Source organism: Notothenia coriiceps, unplaced genomic scaffold (assembly GCF_000735185.1).
Source record: "Notothenia coriiceps isolate Sejong01 unplaced genomic scaffold, NC01 NC01_scaffold00037244, whole genome shotgun sequence".
Taxonomy (NCBI): domain Eukaryota; kingdom Metazoa; phylum Chordata; class Actinopteri; order Perciformes; family Nototheniidae; genus Notothenia; species Notothenia coriiceps.
The window spans coordinates 20,054,677-20,067,850 of NW_011369945.1; the positions used below are offsets into that span (position 1 = coordinate 20,054,677).

General features: G+C 43.8%; 1 protein-coding gene across 1 annotated transcript in view; it reads right to left on the reverse strand.

Annotated features, from left to right (window-relative positions):
• Positions 1-13,174, reverse strand: part of LOC104965394 (RNA binding protein fox-1 homolog 1-like) — a 132,814-nt gene that overhangs the window by 27,106 nt on the left and 92,534 nt on the right. The window contains exon 11 of the mRNA XM_010794349.1: positions 2,946-3,015. Within this exon, the coding sequence (XP_010792651.1) occupies positions 2,946-3,015 (70 nt within the window). The remainder of the gene's footprint in view (positions 1-2,945; positions 3,016-13,174) is intronic.

Here is a 13,174-nt window from a genome sequence, read left to right on the forward strand (position 1 = left end):
GTGTGCCTTGGCAGTCTCTGTGAGAGCCAGAAATCTTGTTTGTTTGTAGGTGACCAAATATTTATTTTCCACCATAATTTGCAAATAAATTCTTTAAAGATCAGACAATGTGATTTTCTGGATTGTTTTTTCTCATTTTGTCTCATAGTTGAGGTATACCTAGGATGAAATTTACAGGCCTCTCTCATCTTTTTAAGTGGGAGAACTTGCACAATTGGTGGCTGACTAAATACTTTTTTGCCTCACTGTATATATTATTGTTGTATGTTGTTGTTTCTGACATGTTCAATAAATTGACTAATAAAAAAAAACACAGACCCTGAAGACTGATTATAAGACTAATAAATGTTCCTAACTGAACAATGAATTCAGACCTAACAAAACAGTTTAAAAGCATTTCAGAGTAGAGTCACTTCATTTACCCTGAGTGCTGTTTGTGTACTTAGGAACCACTGCTAGATCTCTAAGAACTAAAAGTCACGGTGGCCCCAGCGGTCCAAAAAATAGAGTCAGAATGAAAAAGGGGATGATGTAGGGTTGTGTAATTACTGTGACTAAATAAAGAGATTGTATTGGTGATTTTCTTGCAAGGAAACACTTGAACTCGTACGCTCCCATCTCCAGTCTGTTTCTTGAGACTGGAGACATCAGAACCCTTAACCCTTCAGATCTCGAGTATATATACCTGTGATACCCCGTCCCCATCATCAGCTCGGTCTGCTTTAATTATGTTTAGAGCTGCTAATGAACACGGTTCTTATTTAAGATAAAGCAGAGACAGATCGATATTCAGCGCTGCGTCAGTCTATATTCTCCTCAGGAACATTTCAGAAAGGCCACCACGGGGGGGGGGGGGGGGGGAGCTTATCACGCAGCTAAATGTCAATGTAATTATGAGCATCTGTAGATAGTGAGGGGAGCACATCCTGCAGCACAACACATATTTCATTAATAAATGTCACTCTGCAGAGCGCCCAGAGGACGACAACAACACCGATGCTACTGCACTAACAGAGAGATGTTATACAGGACAAAATAATAACTATATATATAATTATATCTAATAAAACGCTATTAATATGCATGCACAGCACATTGGATCATCACAAAGCACAGGAAGTGATCAGGACTCACAGCAAGTGTAATATAGATATGGGCTGTGTGAAAGGGAAAACAAAGCTATATGAAAGCTCTGCTAATGGGGAGTAGCATTAGCATGGCTAATTGTTATGTTACTAGATGTGCACTCCTCACTGCAGGAGGAGTCTGCTGATAAACAAGCTGTGTTTGTGTATGAGAACAATAAAAAGACTCAACAAAATGTAAGAAAATATGCATATATAACATCTTCATATAACATAGATAATGACTGATCTACCAAGTATTATCCAAACTTCTCCTCCAATTAAAACAAAACTGCATCTGATCCCTCACAATCCAAGCCAATCACCACAGGCGTTCCTACACTTAATGCAACAGCTGTGGAATTAAATGAATGTTGTATTGGTAAAACAGAGCCCTTTTGACAGTCACTAAACATCTGTGGTGCAGTCTAACTCCTGGAGCAGAGTTTAGTCAATCAGAGGGGCTGCTGGTCTGACTCAGCTGGGGGGNCAACTACACAGGATCAAAGCCAACTTCATGGCAATGCAGGTATGCCCGGTGTGGTCGGTGCTATTGACGGGACGCACATAAAAATAATTGCGCCATCAAAAGATGAGGACGTGTTCGTCAATAGAAAGAAAGTACATTCCATCAACACGCAGATTGTTTTCATTCATCATGATAGGGGGACTTGAACGGTGGTATGGGCTGTTATTGAAAGTGTTTAAGTGCTGGAAATATGCTCATTGGATAATAGTTTGCATAGTGCTTTTAATTGCCTCCTTGATTTAATGCAATTTACGTATTTTTATTGTTTGCTCTCTCTCTTTAACGTGCATATACAACGTCATTATCGTGGTCTGCACAAACTTGTCATCATGCGTGTATTCTGCTAACTGCACTGTCCATAACTATTTGATAGGAATACATTTCTAGCCTAGGCTATTTCCTTGTTTTTCGGTGATTTAGTGGGCTCGTTTGTGGGATGTTGCGGATGAGTTTCACCGAGACCGCCTACTCTGAACAACCAATCACCGTACTGACCGCTTCTAAACTCATGCACGAGAATCAACGTCATCCATAGCAACGGTGCGTCACTCTTAGTTCACTCGTAGTGATTTATCCTTAGTATGAGTAGGTCTCAGCGGCTTTGTGAATAACTTTTAAGAAAAAACTCCTACGTAAAATGTTTTAGCGCGAGTTAGGAGCACTCCTAGCGGTAAGATAAAATGCTTTGTGAATACGGCCCCAGATATAAAGGTATCTGAGTAACCTGGAGTAAAGCACGTGTGAAAAATAATCTAGTATTTCTCTAGATGTGTGTCATGTGACAGCTGCTGTATAACCCCCGTGTGTCCCCTCAGTCCAATTATCTGCTTATCTCCACTAATGGCAGGCAGTGAGCCCTTTGTGGTAACAGCGGCGCTGCACAGGCCTTTATTTCCATATTCATAACTCAGAGGTGCCAATGGGGTTAACACATGTTTAAAGAGGTGGCTGTTTGGCTCCAGGTTAATAAGGTGGGGGCGATTCCGGGTCAGGAAGGTAATGCCGGTTGTGTTTGCATTCTCACAAAGTGCATGTTTGTAGATAAGCAGCAGTAAAGTGGAGCAATAAAGACGTTAGCTTCCTGCTAGTTTTAAAGCTGCTATGCAGAGGATAGATGGTGAGTGATGAAATACAGAGAGGAAACACAGCAGTTGGATTCATCCTTGGGGTTGGGGGGGGGGTGTGTGTGTGGTATCTTGACCTTTAGCTAGCAGAACTGTAATGAGGGCCTTGAGTATGCAGGCCTTCGGGGCACAGCGGCTACTGATGCCACGCGTCTCATCCCTCCCTACCTGATCTCCATGTTGATGGTGTCATACGCCTCCTCCACCTTCTTCAGACTGGACGCCTCCCGCTCTGCAGCTGCACACACAGATTACGGTCACGGTATTAGCAGAGCATGTTGTCTCATCTGCTGTGTGTGGCTAAACCATTAGCTCTGAATACAGGATGGTTCCTCGTATGACAACATGTCCGCCTGCAGGCTAACTCCTGCTAAGTGATGTGACAGGTGAGAGGAAACACTGTGAACATGCACATGTTAGCATGTTATTACCTCCCCTCTTAGCTCATAACATCTGCTGCAGCTAGCATGAGACACTGTTATACTATTATACATTTCTGAGGAAAACATCCATACATCAGTTCGGAGCTACAAAGGACGGTCCTCCTTAAAGAAGGTCTGCACCCTCCAAGAGACTTTCTAGATGGTCAAATTATGAAATAATGTGTTAAATTCCATTTTTCATCAGATTAAAAATGAAATATTATAAAATGTTTATGTAATGCATATGATCAGACCTGCTGCAGAGGTCTAATGGAGGATATTGGAAGTGTATCTTGTGTGTGAGCTGTCACAGAGGTCTAAATATTAGCATGTTAGTGGCTGCACAAAAAGACCCCCACACCCCCCTCTGCACTTTGTTCCTGCAGATGTGCTGTGTCCAGAGGCAGTAATGGATATTTGTACAACCCCTGAACTCCTTCAGAAAATCACACACAGACAGATTCCCTCTCAGACCCAAGCATCAGGCTGAGCGGAGACAAAAGGAGATCACAATCCACAGAGGCTGAACTCTGACCCCTCTCAGCTCAGAGAAAAGATGAAACCTTCAACTCACATTCTCTCAGCTACGTCAGCTCAGACACATACAGGAGTCTCTGTCTGCAACGTCAAGCCTCTCCTCTTATTACACTATCAACCCATCGCTAACTCGGACCAGAGGCTTTGCAGAAACGGTGCACGGTGCCTTCATAACCTGCGGCATAATTATCGCCCCCTTAAGAAACCACTCTGTTTACAGAATCCAAACACTCGGGATAAACATCGAGGCGTTTCTGCTGGTCTGTGAAAGCAGAGGCTGCTGGGAGTTGACGGAGGTCACCTCGCCCCCTGCATGTTGTTGTGCTGGAGTGTCTGTTGGTGTTAGTTCTGAGTGAGTAACAGTGTCTGGCAGGAGGAGCCTCATGTGTTGAGCAGAGGACTCCCAGCCTGCTGCAGAGACTTTTCCTCTGTGTGAAGGACATCGGGAGCATCTGCACAGCTGCCATCACATAACTGGTATGATCCATGTATCATTATAGTAAGATAAGAGAAGTGATTTACATGCTACATTCAGATACATGGATATTGTATTTGACCAGGAAACATTAGCCAAAAAACTGTCAAACATTTCAGCCCCTCAAACTTCTAGATTTGCTACTTTACTTTTTTTTTACACACCATTTTATTTCAATGTTATACTATTTTGGTTCTGGACTTGTGGTAGAAAACAAAGATGAAAATATAAATATATCATTCGGTTATCCGTGACGGCCATATTTCTGACATGTAAGAAAATGCACTTATTAGGTTTTATGGCCAAAATGTAAAGAAGACATAGTTACAAAGTTTCATTTCTTCCCAAAAAATAATAAAGAAAACATTAAGAGTTAGAATGGAGATGAACTCCAACTGTAATATATGAAACCACAAACACAGCCTGTTGGCTTAGCTTAAAGTCTGCACCTCACAGCTGATCGACACGTCCTCTCCTTTCTTTAATCTGTAGTGTGTATTTGTGTGTTTGCTGCTGGAGCTGCGTGTGTGTTGAGGGGTAGAGGTGTTGTTCTGAGAGTGTGTCAGCTGCTACTCTACTATGCTGATGTGTGATGAGTGTTTGCCATGTGAAGGCAGCAGAATAAACAGAATGAGTGTGCAGTGTGTGTGTGTACTCTATTTATGAATATGTATGATGTAACACCGCCAGCAGCTGACCTACTTCTCCTCATGACTCCTCCTCATGACTCCTTGTGTCCCCTTCAGGGAACTCTGTCATCCTGCAACACGCTGGAAGAGCAGGAAGGAAGCGACTCGTGTTCGAATCAACACGGTGCTGAGAGTCAGAGACGACAGGTACGGCACTCTGACTACTTCCTACTAAACTCAGGGAGCCCCGTGTACAGATGAACAACCTTTTTTTAAGTTTGCAAACAAAAGAGTTCGACATATCTGGAGCTGCACGCTGGAGAGCATCATTAGGATGGTTGGAGCGCTGCCAGCCTGTGTTAGCTTCAGGAGACACAAATCAATTTCATAAATCACCAGAGACACACGCTCAAAACACACTTAGAGCATTTGAAAAGGGAAACGGGTTAATCTGATAGAGCTCACAAAATGCTTGCGAGGCAATACACTCCTCCTGTGGTTGACACAGACATGAGTCGGGTGGGGGGGGGTGGTTATGGATCAACCTCTGAATAAGACACAGAGAAAGATCATTGGACAGCAGGCCACTCCTCAGTTCTCCTGTGGAGCCAACAATTAACATCGGACCTATCATGCTCACACACTAACACAATACCTGCTGATTTACAGACGTCTATGTCAATGGGGAAAAGTCTTTATGGGCCCAATGACAGCACGGACTGACAGGAAGTTATACTACCACTGTTTGGCCTCTACCAAAAATTCCTTCAATGCCCGTCGCATCTCTTGGGGGCTTGTTGCAAACCCCCTGTGCCCACTAATGTTGAAATAAAGTAGATGTAATAAGGCTCTTGTTGGCAGCTATCTCTCACGCGGCTGTTATATGTTTTCTATTCTAAGCATCACCCTCATATCTTTAGATGCGAATCTCTGTGCATCAGATCAAAGTGAGGAGGCTTCACACAGCCCATATGTACAGGGATAATTTGTTTAGAGCTGCTTAAAGCCGAAACACCCACAGAGACAGAAATAAGTGGCTGGACTGTGACTGTGTTTGCATGGAGGACACAACAGCTTTACTCTCACTCAGATAAGCACATTACTCTTTATCTAAGTACAAACTTGTCTCTGATTATATTATATATCTCCACCAAGGAGAGCGTCCATCAGCACCACGGACAGCCTCCATCTCCACCATACAGCCTCCATCAGCACCAAGGACAGCTATCATCAGCACCACGGACAGCACCAACAGAACACACTACTATTAATGAGACAAATACATCTGATTGACAGAGAGCTGTGACACTGGAACTTGGTAAACTTTTCAATCAAGGCGTGGACTGTAAGTTTGGCCTTGGGCCAATTTTGTTCTGAGCCACTAGATGGCGGGCCGGAACATAATGAAAGGCTTATTTAAGTCATTGATTGTTAAAAACATGTGACACTTTCGAATGCTTGGGGGGGGGGGTTATGTGATTCTCCAGATTGCCAGTCCGCCACTGCTCACACAACGTATTAAGATCCTGAGCCACTGGAACACACCAAACACACACACAACACACACGAACCACACACACACACACACACACACACACACACACACACACACACACACACACACACACACACACACACACACACACACACACACACACACACACACACACACACACACACAGTAACATGCTGAGACACATAAAGTAAAGGGGGATACCAACAGAGGCTGTGTGTGTGTGTGTGTGTGTGTGTGTGTGTGTGTGTGTGTGTGTGTGTGTGTGTCAGTTTAGCTGACACACAAACACACACACACACAGTTGTGCTGAGCTGACATCAGACATTGACTGTCTGATGTCAGCTCAGTGAGGGGGGGTGATCATCTGTGACCTCCACCAGCTACCGAAGGGGTGGGGGGTGGCTGGTAGTGAGCCTCACCCCACCCACCCCACAGGCAGCAGCTCTGTGTGGATATGCTATATATACACGTGCGTGCGTGCGTGCGTGCGTGCGTGCGTGCGTGCGTGTTGGCCTAGATCTCGGCAGTGCATCGGTGTAATCGGGAGGAAAGAAGGAGAAGAGAACCAAGAGTGAGAGACAACTTGTGACACTACTGCAGGACACACACACAATCTTTACAAACACCTCGATATTTTGTGCCCTAAATAATACTGTATGTAAAGCTGGAGCTACAGCCCTGCTCCTGATGGAAGTTATTCAGACGTCCACTGGGTAATTATAACAGAGGCTGACAGGTGCTCTAACAATCTGAGCGTGTGTGTGTGTGTGTGTGTGTGTGTGTGTGTGTGTGTGTGTGTGTGTGTGTGTGTGTGTGTGTGGTGTGTGTGTGTATGGGGGGGGGGGGTTATCTATTAGCACCGTGAGCTGCTCTGTGAGCGTCACATGCCATTTCCTCTCCTCCGCTCCACATTTAGCTCTGCATTAGTCCACAGGATGCCAGGAGGAGCTGTGAGAGGAGCCGTGGCACTTTGCTCAACACAAACACAATCCCAGATGGTTTCCTTCCCCACAGTCACACACACGCATGTGTGATTTATAACACACACCCCAAAAGGAAAGACCAAAAACACGGAGCTGTGTCATTTCCCTTCAAAGGAGACGAGAGGAGAAATCACTTTACTGATATTCCTGAGAAGAGTCGTGAAAACAGACAAACACATAATGATAATAAATTCATCCTGTAGTGGTGGTAGGGCTGCTCGATTATGGCAAAAATCATAATCTCGATTATTTGGGTCAATAATTGATATCACGGTTATTAAAAATGATTATCCATTTACTTTGAAAACATCCATTTATTGGAGAAAAAAATGTGAACAGTATGTTTTTAGCAGTTGATTACCCTGAACTTTAATTCAACTGAAAAACCAATACAAAATATATATATTTAAAATAATCGTTTCATTTTGATTACGTTGTTCTTGTAATCGTTGCAAGCCATAATCGTAATTGCGATTAAAATACGATTAATTGAGCAGCCCTAAGTGGTGGACTGACTGACAGTTAAGCTCCTTATGTAGCCCGCCCCTTTTCCCACTTCCTGTCCAACTGCTTATGTGCGAGTTCTTCAGTTTTAGCACTAGCATCATTGAAAACTAACAATTTTTTTAGATAAAATTGTTAAAAATGTCTTTACCTGTTCTGCCCAACAGGCCCATGTCAGACCTATAGCTGCACTTTGGGGATTCATATCTGATCTCTGCCGTCTCGTTTCTCTTCTGGAAATGATTCAGTGATTGGTGTGTTCTTCCTCTATGTTGTGTTGGGTCAGTTTTTAGGAGTATTGCAAACTGAACCCTGACATCGTTTCGGCTAAAGCAGAGGAATAAAGTCTGCTGGTGTTTCTCTGCAGGCTGTGATTCTGCAGTAACACAATGCTCTCTTCCTCCTCTCCTCTTCTTCTCTCTGCTGTCTGTTTGCTAAGATTAGCTCTGCGTCCTTTAAGTTGCTTTCTATATTTTGCCTGAGCTGCAGTCTTGTGGTCTCGGGAGATGTGACGGCTGTACGTACACAGAAAGGAACACTTTCAGCAGAGAGCAGCAGAAACTCCGCGCTGGGATTTACCTGTCAGCTGCACTTAGCATGCGGGCTAACATGCGCTCTATGCTTCGGCGAGGAGTAAAGCTGACATGCCGTTCCTCTGATCCCCCTCACTGTGTCAGCCGCTCTGAAAATAAACTACATCAGGACATGTTCGGGGGGGTCTGCACAATCATTCCTCGTGTCGGCTTATCACAAATACTTCAGTGTTGCTCTACTTGCTTCATATTTTAATAGATAACAGTATGGAAGGAGCGCAATAATATTTCAGTTTGCATGGTTCTCTTAAATATGTACAGCATAACCAAGAGATGCAGCATCACAGCTTTCCTGCAGTGAAACAGGAAGCACGGTGTCGCTGCGTTCATGTTAACATTGGAAATGTGCAGACAAGTGCGGAGCAGAGTTTGGGGATTTGTCTAAAAGCTCTGTATCACCAACTGAAAAGCACTTCAGAACACACACACACACACACAGGTAGTGGTGTCTGCGCTGACAGTGCAGCAGCGGAAGAAAAAGCTGCCTCTATCAGCCTCCATCTGTTCCTCTGTGTAACTTTTAATTGGAGAGACAGTGAAGGCAGCAGAGGAGGAAGCAGTGATCCCAGTGGATCCTCACAGAGCTGCTGCCAGACGGACAACCTGAGCCCCATCTCAGGCCGAAACAGGGATACAGGGGGAAGGCTTATCCTGGCCGAGCGGCTGGAACTTGCTTTCAAGGAAACAGTTAGAAAAGTAAAAGCTGCAGAAAGTTTCTGGCTAAAAAACTAAAGTTTCCTCCAGAGGGAGTTTCTCTCAGGCTCACAACATCTTTCCAAGGGAACGGATTAAACTTGTTGTGGTTTTCCCTTGCCTGTTGCTCGTGTGTTCTATAGGTGTGCGTGCATGTTAATGGTCTGCAAAGGCAGACAGAGCCGGTCATGAAAAAAAAATATGAACCTTTAAAACGGGGGTGTCAAACTCAAGGCCCGGGGGCCAAATCCAGCCCGCGACTTCATTTTATGTGGACCGCAAGAGCTTGCAAAGAATATAATACGGTTACATATCGATTTACAGAAGCACGTTGCCCATAAACTACATGTCCCACAATGCATCGCGTTCTTGTGCGCACTGAAGAGACTTGCAATTATTTGCCCTGGACTTCTGCTTTCAGACGTAGTTAGTTATTACCTATCCGATAATAATCCAATTCAGAGGCAATAATGTCATATAATACATATATGACATGTTTATATATGTATTTTTATATAGTCTTAAAAGTTACAACCGGCCCTTTGAGTGCAACCATGATGCTAATGTGGCCCGCGATGAAATTGAGTTTGAAACCCCTGCTTTAAAACATAATAAGGCCTCTTTAAAATGGGGCTGCAGAGATGAATGTATAATATTAGCTAATAGACAGAAAGCCCTGAGCGTTGTTCCCACATAGTTTCACTAACAGTGTGTGTTTTCTGATCAAGCATTGTAAAGGGGGCCTTCAGGGCGCTCTGCTGCTGAACACTTAGTTCACATCTGTGTGCTGACCTTTGTTTGTGTTTACAGCTTAGTCATGATTTTATATGTGTGTTATTTCAGGAAAACCGACCGACAGGATTTCAAACCTAAGGAAATGATCAGCTAACAGGACAGGCTGGACAGGCTGGGGCATAATGCTACTGCGGAAACAGAGCAACGAGAGTTAGAGAAAAAGTCGTAATGCCAAACTTCCAGAGAAAAATCTGATTTGCATTAGATATTTTCCAGATAATTGTTTTCATATTATTCTCAAAAAACTTGAAGCCTGACACTGCTACGGTAATAATCCTGGGACACAGCAATATCCAACATCTTCCTTAGATTATTTATTTGCAAAGTTTCATTTGCAAATTCATAGATACACACATCCTGAATGATGCATAGCAACGCCTGAGGCATGATGGGATTTATTGTAAATGTGTTATTTTGATAAACAAAGGGGAATTGTTTGAGATTCAGTCTATAACAGGAGAGGGTCTTTAAATATCAGGCCTTCTAGAGCTAGAGACAGGAGTTTGCAAGTGTGTGTGTCTGTCTTCAAATCACAGCCCTCACACATCCATCACTAGATAACGTGTGATTCAATTTGTCCTGCATGTTTCATTTCTGCTCACATTCAGATTTATTTCATGTCTTTTAATTAACTCTGTGGATATGTGTGAGGGGAGATAAAAACTCCACACACAGACACACACCGGCAATCACTCAACGCTCAGACGGTCGGTCGCCTGGTTGCCGTGGTAACCGCTGCTGCCTTGGTGATTGATTCGTTGCCAGAGTGGCGTCGCCGCGGGAAGCCGGGCCGCGTCGCTCTAATTAAAACGGGATTACAGAGTCACGGCTGCACGGTACACTGATGCACGGCGGAGAGGAAATCGCTCTGTAAATGTCACTGTACACACACTGCAGATACACACTCAGCAGATCATCACTAAATACTGTTTACATGGAGAGCTTAATGTACATCCTAAATGAACAACACTTTCTAAATGTGTCTGCTCATCTCATTCTCAGAACTTAATCTACCTCAAATCTAAACTACATGTCCTCTCTTCTCTGCAGTGCTATGAGTGTGGATAGTTTTAGCATTGGATATATCGGGGCTACAAATGTCTGCATTATCTCAAGCTGAATGACCGTCATATAAGTTTGCTAAGAACGTCGAAAAATTGGGATTAATCGGGGGTCTTGTTTAAGGCCCTCAGCCATTCCTTTACCCTCATCCAGACTGGACAAACTGCAGCAGCTTCCTGTCTGGTACACTATCCAAACTCTCCAATAAATTCAAGTATATTCAGAACCGCCCATCTCCTCACCCTCACCCTCTCTCGGGACTTCATCACCCCTGTGCTGCAGAACCTGCACTGACTCCCCACATCCATTTCAAAATCCTCCTCCTCACTTACAAAGCCCTCCATCCCCCGGCCACCCTACTACCTCGCAGACCTGCTCCATCAGTACACTCCTTCCCGCTGCTTTCGCTCACCAAACATTTGAAATATCCAGCAGCGGACAGCAGCGGACAGCAGCGTTTATATATGAGAGATTTCCAGCTCCTGCCTCCTGCAGAGTTGTTTGTTGTGCCAGCGAGCAGCGAGGTCGGAGTAAAGTCATTTATCTGTTGGGGCAGGATATGATCTCCCGCTGCAGCAGAGCCCCCTCTCACAGCCTGATGCTGCTGACCACCCGCATCGCGCTGCAGAAACAGCAGCAATGCGTACAACTGCTGCAGATTAACATCACACACACAGGGAGAGGAGCTTGGGTTATTTACAGGACACATTGTTGCAACCACATGTCCAACGGAGGAAATCAGTACAGGTTAATATTCAAAGAGCTGCTTTTTATGATCAGAGACAGTATTTCTGAGTACAAGTTGATAAATAAAGACTTTTCTTTTTGTTACTTTTGCCTTGTATCTGCTTTGCGGCTGTAACTCAGTTGAAAATGATAATAAGGCACACTGTCAAAATCCTGTTTCCAACTAAAGAGGGATGATCAAATCTGTCCAAACACAAGCAGAAGGACTTTCCTTAACAATATTGCAAGTCTGTTTTTGAGACTTCTATATTTTGGTCAGCTCCACATCAGACTCCTCAGAATATTTAATGAAACTATAAGTCTTCTTCTATTCCTGCAGCTTATATCTGCTGCTGTCTGAGGATGGTTTCTCTCTCAGACTCTGAATCAGCAGCTCCCCTCAGTAAACAAGCCACAGTGATTGTTGGATTTACATATTTCTGAATAAATCATTTTTGCATTTGTGCGATAAGCAGGGCTCTGCTGTTCGCTTCTCTTCCTCCTCCCTTCTTCACCACATTCACGCATGCTTCCATGAATTAACCCCGATCCTGATCCCTCATGCCAAAGAGAGGAGAAACGGCTGCTCACAATTCAAGTTTCAGCAAGAGGAGGCCAAACACAGAGCTGCCGAATGTGTTATTTCTTTGTTGGACCCGGAAGGCAGTATCTCCCTATCCCTACGGCACTTGCACATTGCCATATTATGTGTTGGTACTTCTGGTTAAAGTGTGATAGCTATTAATTAGCATAGCGTCTCCAGCTTTATTAATCTGCACTTGCCAAAAATAACAATCTTGATTACCAATATGTGATTACTTTAACCAAAAGTGTATATTTCAGGGCCCAGTCTGCTTACAAAAACACGTCAACAATGATTTCATAATGACTCACTGCCTGAATAGTAGACACAGGTCCACACTGCAAATACAAAATATTGTAGGGGTTAAATATTAAATACGTTTAAATACAGTAAGAGAACCACCAATTTGGCAACAGCTCGCTAAATAGCTAACATTTGCTAGCTTGTTAGACACAGGTAGCTAAGGTTTAAGTAGATAGATAGCAAACGTTAGCTAGCTTGATCTACAGATAAATAGATGGATTGTCACATTGACAGTGACAGACGAGTTGGGTCTCTAGGTTTAATTGTTTTTTATTCTCAAATAAAACGAATTGTTTGCAATGCTGTTAATGCTATACCGGCCGGGCTACATAAGACGAATAGTGACGCCGATAAATGTGATCCGAGCTTTGTCCATGAATCCTCTCTGGTAAATGTAATGTGAAACAGCTGTGCTATTAGGAGGTTTCAACATGTGGGGAATCATCCTCATGCATGCAAGTGTGTGTATGTGAACAGTGTCATGGGTCTTAATATGAGCACTCTTTAATTACATCCTGGCGCTAAAGAAGATGCCTCCATTAACGCTGCATGTAGGCCTCACCACCCCCACCCTCA